The sequence below is a fragment of the Ranitomeya imitator genome, chromosome 6 (assembly GCF_032444005.1).
Source record: "Ranitomeya imitator isolate aRanImi1 chromosome 6, aRanImi1.pri, whole genome shotgun sequence".
NCBI classification, from domain to species: Eukaryota; Metazoa; Chordata; class Amphibia; order Anura; family Dendrobatidae; genus Ranitomeya; species Ranitomeya imitator.
In genome coordinates this window covers 36688757-36707744 of record NC_091287.1, presented here as the reverse complement: position 1 = coordinate 36707744, position 18988 = coordinate 36688757, and the positions used below count along the sequence as shown (strand labels likewise).

Genomic DNA, 18988 nt, shown 5'->3' with positions numbered 1-18988 from the left:
CCAATACACAGAGAGGAAATAAACGTGTGTGTAATAAAACGTGTTATTACACTAATTTTTTGGGAGAAACACTTCATTTTCTGGAACAATTTCAAGGGTGACAACACTTTTGGCCATGACTCTATATATGAAACTATTTAAATAGGTTTGTATGAGATTAGAAAAACTTGGCGGCCTTCGTCAGGACACAGGGTGATTACAGGTCATTGAATGATAATTGCAGCTCAGTCATACTTACATGAGTTGCAATACCGGACACTGCCTAAACACGAGTGTGGCGCTGTTTTCTATTTAAAAAAAAAAAAAAAAAAAACCACCCAGGTTATCCCAGCCCCTTATTATATATTCTGATGTCGGCCTCTTCCTGGCATTATAAATGACTGTGCAGGCTTGCGGGATTTCAGATGCGGCTGGGTGTAAGAGACACAGACCGTGGTGTTAAAGGGAACATTCGTGGTCACGGTCACAGAATGTAAAGTAGCCGATTGTTAAGGTTTCTATTACAGGATAGTGTGACCTGAGAACACGAAACAGAGAAACCCCAGCTGTGTCAATGAGCAGCTCAGGTGCAGAGGAATCACACACCGCACATGTAGCAGAGCCGACTTGGTCAATTTCAGCGAGTTTTCTCTAAGTCGGCATTTCCTGACTTTTACAGGAGAGACAGAATAATGCCTCATTGTGATACTTTTTTTTTTTCTGCCTCCTCCTGTTAGTCCATGCACAGCGTGCGCCACCCCCCAAAATAAAATATATAGAAATCTTCCCATTTTTACACTTGCCATTTTGAGCTCATTATTTTATGTTCTTTACAGAAGACTTTTCAGAGGTCTCATTATCATCGCAGGCACGAGTACAATGACAGGTAATATAACTCAGGATCATCCGATCACAACAAGTAAGCCTTGTCACAGCTCGCCTGCTCCTCCCTTCACAATTACCTTTGCACACGCTCATTAGATGCTTCAATACAAAAACTAGGAATCTGAGTATTGCTCCTAATGTACATGTGTATTTCCTGAAAGAACGGGAAGCGCAAGTCTAAGTATAGCATAGCCCTAGTGCTAAATGTGAATATTGCATGATCATTACTTTTAAAATATAGTACGTGAAATGAGAAAAAAAAATTACCATTATATATATATATATATATATATATATATATATATATATATATATATATATATATATGGATTCTTGGAGCCTTCATTGGGGGGCACAGGTAACCATGGGTGTATGCTGCTGTCGCTAGGAGGCTGACACTATGCAAATAAAGAAAAGTAACTCCTCCTACACCCTCTGACAGGCACCAGGCAACTCAGTTGGTGCAAAAGCAGTAGTAGGAACAAGTATAAACAACTCAACCAATGTACCAACCCACAACGGCACGTACAACATAATGGGAGGGTGTTGTGTCCCTAATGAAGGCTCCAAGAAAGAGATTTTACGGTAAAAACCAAAAATCCCTCTTTCTTTCTCGCTTCATTGGGGGACACAAGTAACCATGGGACGTCCAAAAGCAGTCCCCAGGGCGGGACAATAGAGAACTAGGTCGGCCGGTGCGAAACCGCCGCCTGCAGTATCTTCCTACCCAGGCCTGCATCCGCAGAAGCCCGAGTGTGCACCTTGTAAAATTTCACAAAGGTGTGGATGGACGCCTTGCAAACCTGCGAGGCCGTAGCTTGGTGACGAACTGCCCAAGAAGCTCCCACAGCTCAGGTAGAGTGAGCCCTCATCCCCGGGGGAGGCTGTTTGTCTTGAACACGGTATGCCTCCAGGACCGCCGAACGGATCCACTGAGCAATTGTGGACTTAGAGGCGGGGAGCCCCTTCTGACGACCTTCCGAGACGACAAACAGAGGGTCGGACTGACGAAAAGGAGCAGTTCTGGCAAGGTAGACTCTGATAGCCCTGACCACATCCAAATTGTGGAGAGATTTCTCCAAAGGATGAACTGGGGAAGGGCACAAAGAAGGAAGGACGATGTCTTCATTTATGTGAAAAGCCGAAACCACCTTTGGCAGACAAGAATGGACAGGCCGAAGGACATCTTTGTCCTGATGAAGGACCAAAAAGGGAGAACGACAGGACAACGCCGCCAACTCGGAAACTCTCCTGATCGAGGTGATGGCGACCAAAAAAGCTACTTTCCAGGAAAGAAGCGAAAAAGAGATGTCCCGAATCGGTTCAAAAAGGAGGGCGCCGAGCACAAGGTTGAGGTCCCAAGGAGCGACCGGAGGATGGTAAGGAGGTGCAACATGAGCAACCCCTTGAAGGAAGGTTCTCACCTGGGGGAGAGAAGCAAGATCTCTTTGAAAGAGAATTGACAAGGCAGAAACCTGACCCTTTAAAAGGTGCTCAGGGAGAGGTTCGAATCTAGACCCGACTGAAGAAAACGAAGTAGCGAAGGAAGGGAAAAAAACTAAAGGGGATAGACCATTGACATACATCACACCATCGGAAAAAAGGCCTTCCAACATCTATGGTAGATATGGGAAGATGCTGGTTTCCTAGCTCTTATCATGGTTTGTATGACACGTTGAGAAAACCTGCGTCCTTCAGGATCGCGGCCTCAACGGCCATACCATTAAATTCAGAGACCGAGAACTCGGGTGGAAGAGGTGACCCTGCGAAAGAAGATCCGGACGGTCTGGGAGCCTCCAAGGTACGTCCGATAACATGATCACTAGCTCCGCATACCAGGCCCTGCGGGACCAATCTGGAGCTACTAAGAGAACTGGAACCCCCTCTGACTATCTTCTTTACGACCCTTGGAAGCAAGGGAAGAGGCGGGAACAGGTAAGGATACGTTCACACTAGCGTTATGCTAGTTTGCGTCGGGTTTGCGTCGGGCGACGCAGCGGCGACGCATGCGTCATACGCCCCTATATTTAACATGGGGGACGCATGCGTTTTTGTTTGTTGCGTTGTGCGACGCATGCGTCTTTTTTGCCGCAAGCGTCGGACCAAGAAAACGCAACAAGTTGCATTTTTCTTGCGTACAAATTTCGGCAAAAAACGACGCATGCGTCGCAAAACGCAGCATTTTTGCGTGCGTTTTGGTGCGTTTTTGCGTGCGTTGTGTCGCCGACGCAGCGGCGCACAACGCTAATGTGAACGTAGCCTAAGGCATCTGAAACTGGGCCCACGAGAGTGTTGCAACCTACGGCCCTCGGGTCCTGGGATCTGGATACGTACTGGGGAACCCTGTGGTTTGCTCGGGAGGCCATTAGATCGACGTCCGGCACGCCCCACCTTTGGCGAATCTGGTCGAAGACAGCGGGGAGAAAAGCCCACTCACCTGACATGAGCCCCTGGCGGCTGAGAAAGTCGGCTTCCCAATTGTCCACCCGTGGGATGTGGACAGCTGATATGGAGGCAACGTGGTTCTCCGCCCACCGCAGAATCTTTGCCACCTCCGTCATGACTTGCTTGCTGCGAGTTCCTCCCTGATGATTTATGTAAGCCACAGCTGTGGCGTTGTCCGACTGAATGCGGGCCGGTTTTCCCGAGAGGAGGGGCTGCCAGCGGAGGAGGGGTAGAAAAATAGCCCTGATTTCCAAGAGATTGATCAGGAGGCGTGCCTCTTGAGCAGTCCAGCGCCCGTGGGCTGTGAGGTGGAGAAAGACCGCACCCCACCCCTGGAGACTGGCAGCGGAGGGGGAGAAACGATCTCCCGCGCAGAATGGAAGTGGATAGCGTCCACCAAGTGAGAGACTGTCTCACATCGAGAGGGAGGCGAACTGGGCGGTCTAGGGAGAGTGGATTCTTATCCCAAACTGACAGAAGGGCAAGCTGGAGAGGGCGAGAGTGGAACTGAGCATAAGGGACCGCTTCCATGGAAGAAACCATCTTGCCCAAAACCCTCATGCCGAGCCATAGAGGTAGAGGGGTAGGAGGCTTTAGGACTTTGATGCCCCTCCGAAGAGAGAGGAATTTCTCTCTTGGGAGGAAGACCTGAGCCCGAATGGTATCGAATTAAATGACCAGGAATTCTAGACGCTGGGTCGGAATCAAGGTGGACTTTTGTTCGTTGATTATCCAACCGAGGTGGGTTAATGTGTCCAGAGTGATCTGGAGACTGTAACCGCAGTCGCGGCGAGACGGACCCTTTACGAGGAGATCATCGAGATAGGGGATTACGAGAATCCGCCATTACCTTCGTAAAGACTCTGGGGGCGGGGATGCCAAGCCGAAATAAAGGAAGAGCCGTGAATTGGAAATGTTGGTCCTGGATCGCGAAAACGAAGGCACCTTTGATGCTGAGCACAGAAATTCTACTGGTTCCATGGAGGAGATCACCGAGCGCAAGGACTCCATCTTGAAGTGCCGAATCCGGAGGTAACGGTTCAACCGTTTGAGGTCCAAAATCAGGTGAAGAGAGCTGTCTTTTTTCGGAACTACAAATAGATTTGAGTAAAAACTGGAAAACCGCTGGTTGGAAGGTACTGGGACGATTACCCCTGAGGCGAGAAGGGAATCGAAGCCCTGGGACATGGGAGGGCTGTTTGGGCGGCTATTTTGTAACCTGATGTGATGATCTCCCTGACCCAGGCGTAGTGACCACCGATAACCAAGGCTCTGAACAGAAGAAGCCTGCCTCCCATCCTGAAAAGATTTCCAGGTGGGGGTGACCCGTCATTTGGAAGAAAATCTGTGGTCGCGAGAACTGGAAGATTTGGAGGAGCAGCCTTTAGCTGTCCAGTGAGGGGTAGGCCTGAAAGAAGGCTTCCTTCGGTCCCTTTGAGTGGAAGACCGGCCATGCTGAGAGGCACCACCTGAGGAGGCGAAGGAGCGAAAGGAATGGGGTTCCTTTCTACTGAAGGGACGCCTAGGCTTAGATTGCGGAAGAGAAGTGCTCTTACTGCCCGTGGCGTCTGAGATCATTTGGTCTAGCTGCGCTCCAAAGAGCCTGGATCCCTGGAAAGGCAGACCTGTGAGGGATTTTTTGGAAGCGGGATCTGCGTTCCACGCCTTCAGCCAGAGGACACGGCGAATGGCCACAATATTGCTGTTTGCCCTTGCACAGCAAGCCGCCACATCCAGAGAAGCATTCAGAAGGTAATTTCCAGCCAGTGAAATCTGATCAGCTAAATCCGCTAGCTCCTGTGTGGGAGCCGAAGCTACAATGCCTCTGCATAGGGTTTTGGCCCAGGCCGACACCGCTTTCGCCACCCAGGTAGAGGCGAAATTGGGGCAGAGAGAGGTACCAGAAGCTTCAAAAGCTGATTTGGTTACAGCCTCAATTTGTCTGTCCGTGGGGTCCTTTAGAGACGCCGCGTCAGGAATGGACAGCACTGTCTGGGAAGATAATCTAGACACAGGTGGATCTACCTTAGCAGATTTGGACCATTTGCTAACAAGGTCTGCAACAAACGGGTATAAAATGTCTAAACGTTTCCTTCCTGGAAAACATTAACCAGGTTGTTCCCAGTGTCTAGACGTAGTGTTATCAAATTCCTTATGATTGGGAGAAACTCTAGAAGGACGCTTCATCCGTTTGAAAAAAAAACGGAGATGTCCTGAGAAGCTGCCTCTTCCCCCTTAAGCTCAAGCGTTTGAATAATGGCTGAGATAAGGCTGTCAACCATATCCTGCGTTGCGGAAGTCTGATCTGCATCTGAGTCAGAATCCGACCGAGAGGATACATCTGACCCGACGTCCGCCTGCGAAGAGGGGGAACGGGAAGAGAGCGGTATTCCGGCTGACGCAGCTGGCTCCGGAGAAGTGGAAGAAGAACTAGACAGAAAAAACGCTTTCTGGTTCTTTACTCAAGTCTGCCCCTGTGAGGGTCTTGGACAGGTGCGAGCAAATCGCTGTGTGAAGCGTTCGTGGTACTGGTGGCGCTAGTCAGCAGTGGAATACGTTCTAGTACCTGAACCAGGGACTGAGACACTTTAGTCTGGTCGGAGACTGACAGACATTGCAACAGCCCACTCAGGGGGAGTGCACTCATCCAGAGCATCAGTGCACAGAAGGCAGCTGGCCGGGAGAGCGCGGGCTGCGTGCAGAGAACGCGCCAGACAGTGGGGCGTGGCCGCTGAAGAGAAACCAAGCGCCTGATAGGCCGGCAGGGAAAAGGGGGGTGTGGTCCGCCAGAGCGCGGTCAATACCAGCGCTGGGCTGCAAGCGAGGTGTGTCCAGTGCTGGGAACGAGGAAGAAGAAGGGGCGCGGCCTCCCGGGGCAGAGACTTGCCGGAAAGGAATATGGTGGAAAAACGCACGCTGCGAGGAAAGGGGCGCGAGATTTAAATAAAAGAGCACCCAATGGCCCCCGAATCCCCTAGCCCAGTAACGGAGCGCCCGTGCAGCGGCGAGTGCTGCTGGATAATAAGGTTAAGCGCCCCTGCATGGAGATCTTGACGATGCAGGGACTTTGGGGGCTGCTGTTGCTTGAAGATCTTCCTACCTGAAGATGAGGAACGCATCAGGATCCCTTGATGGCAGAAAGGGTCCTGGGAGATGTGGTCCTCCTTCCCGTGCTATGTCAAGCGGCGCAGAAGATGGCGTCAACCCCTTAAAAGGGGGAAGGAGGTCACCGCAGGCGATCACCGTCTTCCTCTCAGCCCACTCCGAGGAGAGGGATGAGGGGGAGGGGGGAAAGGCAAGGACTGGCTACCGAAAGTAAACATGAACACCCCAGGGTGACATGAAACAAAGTCCTGCCCAGCGGATCCGAGAGGGTGCGATGTGGGTGATACCACACTGTTCTCTCGGTCGCTTAATGCAGAGAATCAGGGTGAGAGAACTGCACCCTGTAACCCCAGACGAAAAAGATTAATAAACACACAATCCCTGAAAGAAAAAGAAATGGGGATCTGGTGTTAGATCCAGGTCCGCCTCCTGGTGCCTGTCGGAGGGTGTAGACTGCCGGGGAGGAGATACTTTTCTTTATTAGCATAGTGTCAGCCTCCCAGCGACAGCAGCATACACCCCATGGTTACCTGTGTCCCCCAATGAAGCGAGAAAGAAATATTTAACACAAAAACCTGATTTAAACATTGGGTAATTTTTTGATGACACCTTCCCTTTAAGTGAGGGTAGTATGATTTTATGTGTCCCATAGGATGTCCACTGCACACAAAATGCATTAAACCTTTTTAAAGGGGTTGTCACATGAATAACAGTATTCACAGGATAGGTGATTAATGTGCTGGGACCCCCATAAATTACAAGCCCAGGGGTCCCAAAGTTCCCTGAGTGAATGGAGCAGTAGTGAGTAAGTAGACCACTGCTCCATTCACTTTCTAAGGCAGCGGTGATCCCACATGTGCACTAAACCTATAGAAGGGAATGGAGCCACGATCACATATATGCTCCATTCACACTGCGGACTTTGGGACGTCTTTTCTACTGATTAGTGGAGGTGCGAGTGATCAGATCCACAGCGATTAGACATTTATCACTTGTGGATAAGTCATCAATGTTGTTTATTGAACAGTTTTTTTTACCCAAGTGCCTGTATTTGGGGCTAAAAATAATTTTTACTATTGGGATCTATTAAAAATTTTGCAGCAATTTGCTCTTTTTTTGCACCAATTTGCATTTACAGGCTCTTCGTTTCCTGCACATTGAACTATGATGTGGTATCTGGTCATAAATTAGCTGGGGGGAGCAAAGAAAAATAGAAAGAAAGAAAGAGCGCTCGCTGACAAAGTCTCAGTTAACTCATCATGCAGCAAGAAGGCAAACTGTGCAAATTTTTTAATAGAACCCAATTGGAAAAATTATTATTAACCATAGATACAAGAATTTAAAGTAAAAAAATTTTCCTAAAAGGTGCAGTTTCATTCCCAGAGTCAGTCTCGGTGTCGCTACTGGGTGTAATACTAGCGACAATCAGACAGATCTCGAATTCCTTACCTTACAATGTAAGAAAATCCATCTTAAGGAGTAGGGGATTGTCTATAAGACCAAGTAATCTGACACTGATCCTGAGACAGAGGAGGCTGATGCTTTGCAGGATTGTACATGAACTCGCCATCAACTGTGCTTCCAGATCTATTACACGGATGCCTAGACTAAACATTTTGATCCACTGTGAAACATACAATACAGGGACCAGTACGAAAACCCGATGTCAGTGCTGCATTAGATTGCCATCTCCTCTGCCAAGTGTATGCATCCTTGCTGTCACTGGACATCGCATTTTTTTTTAATGGAAACAATCATATTTTTGGGCTAAAAAGCATTTTTGCAATAGGGTTGTTGCTGGGTTTTTTTTTTTTAACCCCCGGAGCTTTTTCGTTTTCATTTTTCCGCTCCCTTTCTTTCCAGAGCCATTTTTTTTTGTTTTTCCGTCAATATGGCCATGTGAGGGCTTATTTTTTGCAGGACGAGTTGTACTTTCGAACGATAACATTGGTTTTACCATGTCGTGTAACAGAAAAATTCCAAGTGCGATGAAATTGCTAAAAAAGTGCAATCCCACACTAGTTTTTTCTTTGGCTTTTTTGCTAGGTTCACTAAATGCTAAAACTGACCTGCCATTATGATTCTCCAGGTCATTACGAGTTCATAGACACCAAACATGTCTAGGTTCTTTTTTTATCTATGTGGTGAAAAAAAATCCAAACTTTGCTAAAAAAAAGCAAAAAAAAAACAAATTGCACCATACCCGTAGCGTCTCCATTTTTCGTGATCTGAGGTTGGGAGAGGGCTTATTTTTTTGCACACCGAGCTGCCATTTTTAATTATACTACAATTGTGCAGATGCGTTTTTTTGATCGCCCGTTATTGCATTTTAATGCAATGTCAGGGCAAACCAAAATAACGTAATTTTGGCGTTTTGATTTTTTTTCTTGCTACGCCGTTTAGCGATCAGGTTAATCCTTTTTTTTATTGATATATCTGGCGATTCTGAACACGGTCATAACAAATATGTGTAGGTTTGATTTTTTTTATGGTTTTATTTTGATTGGGGCAAAAGGGGGGTGATTTGAACTTTTATATTTTTTAAACACATTTTTTTTTTTTGCATGCTTCAATAGCCTTCATAGGAGGCAAGAAGCATGCGCAACTCGATCGACTCTGCTACATAGAGGTGAAGTACAGATCATCTCTATGTAGCAGAAATGCAGCATTGCTATGAGCGCCGACCACAGGGAGGACCACAGGTTGTTATGGCAATGCACTGCTGACCCCCGATCATGTGACGGGGGCCAGCGGTGCGAGTGCCTCCGGCCGCACGGCCGGCGGCGCTTGTTAAATGCTCTGACAGCGGCATTTAACTAGTTAATGGGCGTGGGCAGATCGCGATTCCGCTCGCACCCATTGAGGCCACGTGTCAGCTGTTGATAACAGCTGACATGTCGCGGCTTTAAGGTGAGCTCACCTCAAAGCGGGGTATACTGCCAGCTGACGTACTATCGCATCAGCTGGCAGAAAGGGGTTAAACAATTGTGATCTTTTTAGATTCTACATCCTCTATGTATCAAAGTACATACCTGGCTGCAGAATAAGCGCCAGTGAATCTGTAAGTGAGCTAGTATGACAGCAGGGTGTGTAGCCCTTAACTGTCTTCTCCTGAACTGGTTCCTAAGCTGGGTTAAGCTCACTGACACATTCACTTTAAACGCCATCTGTAGTCTGCTATGTACTTTTACACGTAAAGGCCACAGAAGCCTAATAGTTAACCGATTTGCACAAAATACAATAGTGTGTGGCAAAATGCAAATCGTACACCCTACAAGAAGAAATCTCACAATTATATAGAAAGTTAAAAAATTGTAGTTAAATAGCTTAAAAAATACATATTATAACATATTATCTATAATATAACGCTGGGAGCGTCACTCTGTCCGAAGCCTTTATAGACTGCGAAAGCGCCGGCGCAGTCTGGACCCCACAGAGTGACACTTCCAGGAGATCGCGGTATGCATAAACACTGAACGCACACCGCGATCTCCACCGGAGAGGCAGGGACCGTGGACGCGCCAGGAGGGTGAGTATATTCACCTGTCCCCCGTTCCAGCGCTGCGTGCGGCTCCGTGTCCCGGTCCTCTGCTGTGACGTTCACAGTTCAGAGGGCGCGATGACGCGCCTAATGCGCACCGGCGCCGCCCTCTGACTAAACAGTCACCGCCAGAGGAGCCGGAACACGGAGCGGACGCAGCGCTGGAACGGGGGACAGGTGAATATAGCAAGTGTCGGGGGCCTGAGCTAGCGGCGATACCGGCACCTGACCCCCCACAGCGCGCCGGTGTCCCCGCCGGCTCAGGCTCCCCAGCACTCGGCGCCCAGCGACGATAGGCGAGTATGGTATTTTTTTTTTTATACATCGCTGCAGCATACAGGGGCATACACACTGGAGCGTCTTATGGGGCCATCAACCATAATGGAGCAGTGTACGGGGGCATATACTATGGAGCATCTTATGGGGGCCATCAACCATAATGGAGCAGTGTACGGGGGCATACACTATGGAGCATCTTATGGGGGCCATCAACCATAATGGAGCAGTGTACGGGGGCATATACTATGGAGCATCTTATGGGGGCCATCAACCATAATGGAGAAGTGTACGGGGGCATATACTATGGAGCATCTTATGGGGGCCATCAACCATAATGGAACAGTGTACGGGGGCATATACTATGGAGCATCTTATGGGGGCCATAAACCTTTATGGAGCAGTGTACGGGGGCATATACTATGGAGCATCTTATGGGGGCCATCAACCATAATTGAGCAGTGTACGGGGGCATATACTATGGAGCATCTTATGGGGGCCATAAACCTTTATGGAGCAGTGTACGGGGGCATATACTATGGAGCATCTTATGGGGGCCATAAACCTTTATGGAGCAGTGTACGGGGCATATGGATGGGAGAAGCAAATTAAAGAATGGTGGCGCAGGATGGGAGCAGCACATGACAGAACGGGGGTGCAGGATGGGTGCAGCACATGACAGAACGGGGGTGCAGGATGGGTGCAACATATGACAGGATGGGGGCGCAGGATGGGAGCAGCACATGACAGGATGGGGGCGCAGGATGGAGCAGCACATACCAGGATGGAGACCATATACCAATATAAATGCTCGCCACCCGGGCGTAGAACGGGTTCAATAGCTAGTTATAGTATATACACACAGATTCCAGGGAGTAGTGAGCACAAAGAGTGGCTATCGGGAGATGGGGGGGTGTATATTGATAATACTAAGTTATAATGGCAAATAGATATTAAATATGGGGGATCAATAAATGCACCAATAATTACACAATTATGAATCATGTAGATAATTATTGAATGGCCTTGATAAGAATAAAACATTCACAGAGTGTATAGTACAAGTGCAGGATTGATTGTTGTTTAGTTGCTAAAAAGAGAGAAAACAAAATAGAAAAGTCCAAATATGAAGTCCATTGTAACGTCAATATGGGAGACAGATGGTTACCCCCAAATCAATCACTGAATACTCGAGCCCAGACGCGTGTTTCACACATATGTATAAGTGTTTCGCACATTTGCTTCCTCAGGGGGGACCCGAGTGCTGATTACTTCCTAGAATCTGTGTGTTTATACTATGAGAATATATTAAAATATGTATTTTTATGACATTTAATAAACTATTATTTTTTTAATTAAGAAGGCAAACTGCAAAAATATTAAATCAAAAATATGGAGGTGCACTGCAAAGTTGCTAGTTTTTACAAGAACTGTGCAATGTTATCCATGCAAGATAAGACAACTCCTAGAAAAAAACAAAAAACAAAAGCACCCTGACGGTGTTTGGAGTGAGTGGCATTATAAAGGCACGTATTAAGGCCGGGGTCACACTAGACCGTAATACGGACGAGTGCAAGGCGATAAAAAAATCGCATAGCACTCGTCCCAATGTTAATCAATGGGGCAGCTCCCATCATCCGATATTTTCTTGGCCGTATTCAGGATCCGAGTGAAATCGCAGCATGCTGCGATTGTCAGTGTTTCTCGGCCGAGAATCGCCAATGAAAGTCTATGGGGGTGAGAAAAAATAGCACAGCACACGGACCATCAGTGTGACTTGCGAGAAATTCTCAGGCATTGGGCAGGTGACAGGAAAGGCTCAGCCATTATTTGCTCATTTTGCAAGTGTGTGAGAAAATCTCACCGTACGGATGCCATACGGATGTCACACGGATGTCACACGGATCATTTAATGCGAGAAAATCGCATCCTCGCACTGCACACGGATCATTGTTTTGGTAACATTTGTGCGATTCTCGTCCGTCAAAAACGGACCGTTTTTTTATACGTTGTGTGTGTCCCCGGCCTAAGGAAGAGAACCTACCCAGTTTTTCCTTGTTCTCGCCCTTTCCAATAACTTTTGGTGAAGTTCTTTGCCTATTCCATTTCCAAAGTCTTTCACGATCCTACAAGTCTTCTTGTATTCTTCTTCGTTTAGAAAGGGTTTTACTGGCAAAACAAAAACACAGCACATGTGAACGATGACGTAAGACACAGGTGACTCGTGTGTCAATATTCATTTCATTGATCGCTGCTTGTCTAATACTGTCATCTGTCCCCTGTGCAGCTAAGAAAAGATACAAGAACCTTTCTTCAAGTTATCACCCTCCTTTCCCATCACAGCCTTTTACGGTAATCTATTCCTCCCTCAGTGCAGCTTCTAGTGACCTGGGAAAATGGACAGACACCTTTTCTTCATGCCTTTAATTAATCAATGCTTGGCTATTACGGTCATCTCCCACCTGTACAGCCAAGGAAAGTACATGAACTTTTCTTCAGGTTATCACCCTTCTTTCCAATCACAGCCTGTTATGGTCATCCCTCACTTAGCAAAGTTTGCAGTGAACTGGGGAGGGCGGGGGATGAACAGAAACTTTTTTAAAGGTATCATCCCTTTTATTAATCACTGCTTGTCTAATACGGTCATCTCTCACCTGTACAGCCAAGGAAGATACAGGAACTTTTCTTCATGTTATCACCCCTCTCACAATCACATCCTGTTACAGTCATCCCACCCTTAGTACAGCATTCAGTATCCAGAGGGAATGGATAGAAACTTCTTTTTAAGCCATCATCCCTCTTATTAACCACTACTTGGCTAAAAAGGCCATCACTACCCTGTGCAGCCAAGGAAAGATACGGGAACATTTCTTCGAATTATCACCTTCCTTTCCCATCACATCTATGCATGGTAATCTATCCCTCCCTCAGTACAGATTCCAATGACTTGGCAAATTGGACAGAAACTTTTTTTCATCCCTTTTATTAATCAATGCTTGGCTATTACTGTCATCTCTCCCATGTGCTTTCTTCTTGTTATCACCCTCCATTCCCATCACAGCCATTTATGGTAACCTATACCTCCCTCAGTATAGATTCCAGCATCCTGGGAAAAAAGGACAAACTTTTTTTTTGACATCCCTTTTATTAATCAATGCCTGGATATTACTGTCATCACCCCCTGTATAACCAAGGAAGATACAGGAACTTTTCTTCAGGTTATCACCCATTTCACAATCACAGAGAATATCCGCTCTCTCAGTTTGTTCTTTCTATGAGACAGATTATGTTTTTGTTATTATAGTTGTGGGGAGATGAGCAATTACTTATCAAATTCTTACATGTTTGTTGATGGACAGCCAAGTCAATGACATTTCTGACTGATGCTATTAAGTGATGACTTTGGCGCTTGGGCCTCAAGGATTAAAGCTTTTCAGGGTGTCCTACACATACGTTACCTGATTCACAGTACTTAGACAAGGACTCTTCAAGGAGAGGAACAGGGAGCGGAGGGAGAGCGTCCTGGTACTGAAACGTCCTCTCCTCTACAGACCCAAACACGCGATTCTCCATGATGATCAGGAGTCAGTCATCTGCGGGAAAGATGAAGGAGAACTATGAGCTGAGATATAATGTGATAATATTATAGTAAAAACATAAACTAAAGTGGTTGTCCACCCAATTATTACTTTGCAATTGAGGATTAAAATCATTTTTGCAATTGGGGGTCTTTAATAATTTGTTGTTTTAAGGGACCCAAAATTTGGTACAATGAGGGACCCTAAGAAGCAAAGGATTTAGAAAAGTTACAGGACATTATATGAGGATTTATCCTGGTGTGGATTCAAGTTAATCGCTTAATAACACCAAGAATTTCTCAGAAATTCCTCCCGACACCGCACGGCTGAGACATCAGCTCTCAGTCTAAGAAAGCATTAAGCTACTTACTGGTAGCAGCATTTTTCGGAGGCCCATGACAGCACTACGAGAGAGGGGATCCGCCCTTCAGGAACAGGAAACCTACAGATACAAAAGGGCGGCACCTCTCCCCATGCATCAGTTGTATATTAGAGCCTGAGAGGACTACCGCGGTTAGTAGCACACAAACATACATTATATACAGTTTATGTACAAAAATAATCCATCATATTGAACTATATACCACACGTGAGATCTATCTCATTATATATACTATAGGAAGTGCAACCCCCACGTGAATAGGGAGGGAACTAAGGGTGCTGTCATGGGCCTCCGAAAAATGCTGCTACCAGTAAGTAGCTTAATGCTTTATTCGGACTCCCATGACAGCACTACGAGAGAATTACAGAGATGTAAACTACCTTAGGGAGGGACTATAGCCTGTAGCACCCTTAACCCGAAGGTGAGATCAGAAGAGAACCCCAAGTCCAACCTATAGTGCTTGAAAAAGGTGGAAGGGGATGACCACGTAGCCGCCTTACATATCTGGTCGATGGAAACTCCAGATCTTTCAGCCCAGGATGTAGCCATGGCCCGGGTGGAATGTGCCCTCAGATTCTGCGGAACAGGACTTCCACCTGCAGTATAAGCCAGAGAGATAGCCTCCCTAATCCACTTCGCTAACGTGCACTTTGACACTCTAAGACCTTTCCTGGGACCTTGGAAGGATAGAAACAAAGCCTCCTCTCTCTTCCAAGCATCAGTGACTGAAATATATTGTAAGAGACATCTCCTAACATCTAACGTATGGAGTAACTCTTCTTTGGAATTAGAAGGATTAGGGAGAAATGATGGTAGAACTATCTCCTGAGATCTATGAAAATCTGAGGCCACTTTCGGTAAATAAGCTGGATCTGGTCTGAGGACTACTCTGTCCTGTAGAAACTCTGTATAGGGGGAGAGCCTAGAAAGAGCCTGTATGTCTCCTACCCTACGAGCAGATGTAATTGCCACCAAAAATGCTGTTTTGAGGGATAGTAATTTAAGTGAGGCTGAATGTAAAGGCTCAAACGGTTCTTTAGTCAAAGCAGAGAGGACTAGATTGAGATCCCAAGGCATTGACCTATTCCTGTGTATAGGTCTGGACCTACTAGCTGCTTTGATGAACCTTGATACCCAATAATTACCAGCAATGTTACAAGAAAATAGGGCCCCTAGGGCTGAGACTTGTACTTTTAGCGTACTCGTGGATAGATTTAGCTCTAGCCCTCTCTGCAGGAATTCTAGAATCTGGTTAATTGGTAAACCCTCTTCGATATTAAAATTTGAAGAGGCCAGAAACTTCCTCCAAGTTCTAGAGTAGATCTTAGTTGTTATGAGTTTTCTACTCTTCATAAGGGTATCAATGAGATTTGGAGAAAATCCTCTGTTTTTTAACAGTGACCTCTCAAAGACCATGCCGTCAAATGGAGACCCTTCACTTGTGGATGGTTGATCGGACCTTGATGAAGTAGGTCCGGGATGTCCGGCAGTACCCAGGGGTCTTCCACCGACATGGTCCTGAGCCAGGAGAACCAAGCTCTTCGGGGCCAGAACGGAGCGATCAGTATGATTCTTGCTTGATCCTCCCTTATCTTTCTGACCACCAGAGGCAACAGGTTTAGCGGGGGGAACGCATAAGCCAACCGGAAATCCCATCTGATCAGGAAGGCATCCACTGCCAGCGGATATTCCCTGGGATTCAAGGAACAGAATATTTTCGTTTTTCTGTTGTCCTTGCTGGCAAATAAGTCCACCTCTGGATGACCCCACCTGCGGACAATTTGGTTGAAGATTTTTGAGTTCAGAGACCATTCTCCTTGTCTTAAGGTGTTTCGACTTAGAAAGTCCGCCCTTATATTTTCCTTCCCTTTTATATGCACTGCTGTTAAAGATAGAAAATGGTTTTCCGCTATCCGGAGCAGGCGGTCCGCTATTTCCATCAGGAACTCGGAGCGTGTTCCACCTTGGTGATTCACGTAGGCCACTGCCACCTGGTTGTCGGAGAGGATTTTGACATGGTGACCCTGTAGATACACGAGGAGTTCCTTAATTGAGAATTCAATTGCCATCAACTCCTTCTGATTGGAAGAGGCTGATGTTTGGGGGTCCCATAGACCCTGGACTACCACGTCACCCATGTGAGCCCCCCACCCCGAGGGGCTGGCGTCTGTTGTGATTACCCGAGTCACCTGAGTCACCCAGGGAACTCCTGCTGACAGATTGTCTTCCTCTAGCCACCATCTAAGAGATGTAAGAACCTCTGGACTCAATGTCATCTGACCCTGCAAGGAACCCTGTAAGACCCTATCATAATGTAGTACGTCAAACTGTAAAGGCCTGGAGTGGAACTGGGCCCAACGGACGGCGGGGATACAGGAAGTTAGGGAACCTAACAAAGACATAGCCTGTCTAAGGGTCATGGATGGTTTATTAATTGCTTTTAACACCTGTTGTTGGATATGAAGCAATTTATCAGGCGGAAGACAGCATTGTTGGGACTCGGAATTTAACAGCAGCCCTAGGAACCTCTGGGTCTTTAGGGGTTGCAATCGGGATTTATCATAATTTATGATCCAGCCCAGATTTTCCAGTTTAAATATAGCTGTTTTAACCTGAGCCAGGCAATGGTCTACTGAGTTCCCCACTATTAGGAAATCATCCAGATAAGGAACAATGAGAATATCGGATTCACGTAAGTGCGCCATAACCTCCGCAACTACTTTAGTAAATACCCGGGGAGACGTTGAGAGGCCGAAGGGAAGGGCTCTAAATTGAAAATGGCGAACAATACCTCCCATAGACACCGCCACACGCAGAAACTTCTGGAAGTTTTCGTGGATAGGAACATGATAGTATGCATCCTTTAAGTCCACAACTACCATGAAGCAGTGTTTAAACAACATCTTTATTGCAGAACTGATTGACTCCATTTTAAACGTGTTATTAACCAGGTATTCATTAAGGGATTTAAGATTGATAATAGTCCTGAACGACTTGTCTGGTTTTTGAATCAAAAAAAGAGGAGAGTAGAATCCTCTTCCTCTCTCTGACTCCGGAACCTCAATCAGTACATTTTTACGGCATAAAGTCATGACCTCTGACTCTAAGGCCGTCTGCTCAATAGTGGAGGAACGCAATGGGGTTAACATAAACTTATCACGAGGCCAATGAACAAATTCCAATTTTAGGCCTTCCGATACAATACCTCGGACCCAGACACTATTCGTGATCTTAGTCCAAGCGGAAGAGAAGGTTGACAATCTCCCTCCCACAGGGATTGCTAGTCATTGGTCTGGTTTCTTACGTTCTTTTGAGGAACGGCGAAACATGTAACCCGTACCTCTCCTGCGTCTATCCTCCCATCTAAAATTTTCTCTAGAGGGTGAGGATGCGCGCTTCCTTCCACGACCAAATCTCCTTCTGTTAAATGGACGCCGGTAAGAAGCTGATGACAAATTAGGAAATTTCTTCTTATCATCTCCAGCCTTTTCGAGCAGCTCATCCAAGGTTGGCCCAAAGAGATATTCCCCTTTACATGGGATAGCGCATAATTTGGATCTTGACTGGATATCCCCCGACCAACACTTCAACCATAAGGCTCTACGAGCCGCGTTGGAGAGTCCTGCTGCTCTGGCCGCCATTCTGACCGAGTCCACCGACGCGTCCGACAAGAAAGCCGCAGCATCCTGAATCACTGGAAGCGCACCTAGAATAGAATTCCTGGAGGCGCCTTCTTTAAGCTGGGATTCCAACTGTTCCAACCAGACCATTAGGGATCTGGCTGTACAAGTCGCAGCCACTGCTGGCCTCAAGGATCCGGCTGCCATCTCCCACGTACCCTTAAGGAAGATCTCCGCCTTCCTGTCAAGAGGGTCTTTAAGGGACCCCATGTCCTCGAAAGGTAAAGCTGCTTTCTTAGATGCCTTCGCCACCGCCGCATCTAATTTAGGGGCCTTGTCCCAGGTATCCACATCCGTATCTTCAAAGGGATACCTGCGCTTTAAAGCCGGTGGCAAAGAACCTTTCTTCTCCGGTTTTTTCCATTCCCGGAGAATCAGGTCTTGAATCTTATCAATCACCGGGAAGGATCTGCGTTTCTTGTGTTCCAAGCCGCTGAACATTAGCTCCTGACGGGAAAGCTGAGTCTTAGGCTCTTCTAGGCCCATCGTACCTCTGACCGACTTGACTAACTTATCCACCCGGTCCAGAGGCAGACAGAATCGGCCAGATTCCTCTTCTGATGACGAGGAAGAGAGATTTGAGCGATAAGAACCTTCCTCTTTATCTTCCTCTGACGAATCAGAGATCACCGAGGCTCTCTGTTTTGAACTTCCCGCCTGGGACATAGACCGCAGGGATTCCCTTACTTCTGTACGGATCATCTCACGCAGATTAGCCGTAGAAGCAGATTCTTCCGCTACCTAGGGGAGGACAATAAGGGAGATACCATCTATCTAGCCTGATGTCACTCAACCCTTCCACTCCTGTAAACCTCACCGTCTGTTGTATACAGGAGGCACACAATTTTTTAGGGTAGGAATCTGGTAAGGGAACTTCACATAGGGCACACTCCTTATGTTTCGACTTTGCACTTCTCTTCCCCTAGAATGACAAAGTATAAGGGGCCCGCGTCACTGAGTGAACATTCACGTAGATCACTTACCAGTGTACGTCAAAGAGAAAGGTACCGGAACACGAGGGGGCTCCTTGCCAGTCGAAGCTCTAGATCCTTGCCTGGACGAGCTTTTACGGCTGGACTGGTCACTTCTGATATGCTCCTTTCCCACGGCTTCCTGC

General features: G+C 47.0%; 1 protein-coding gene across 1 annotated transcript in view; it reads right to left on the bottom strand.

Annotated features, from left to right (window-relative positions):
* Positions 1–18988, bottom strand: part of CROT (carnitine O-octanoyltransferase) — a 46668-nt gene that overhangs the window by 24189 nt on the left and 3491 nt on the right. Inside the window, exons 2-3 of the mRNA XM_069729457.1 lie at positions 13690–13824; positions 12276–12400 (exon numbers count right to left, since the gene is read on the bottom strand). Coding sequence (XP_069585558.1) covers positions 12276–12400; positions 13690–13804 — 240 coding nt within the window. The 5' untranslated portion in view covers positions 13805–13824. The remainder of the gene's footprint in view (positions 1–12275; positions 12401–13689; positions 13825–18988) is intronic.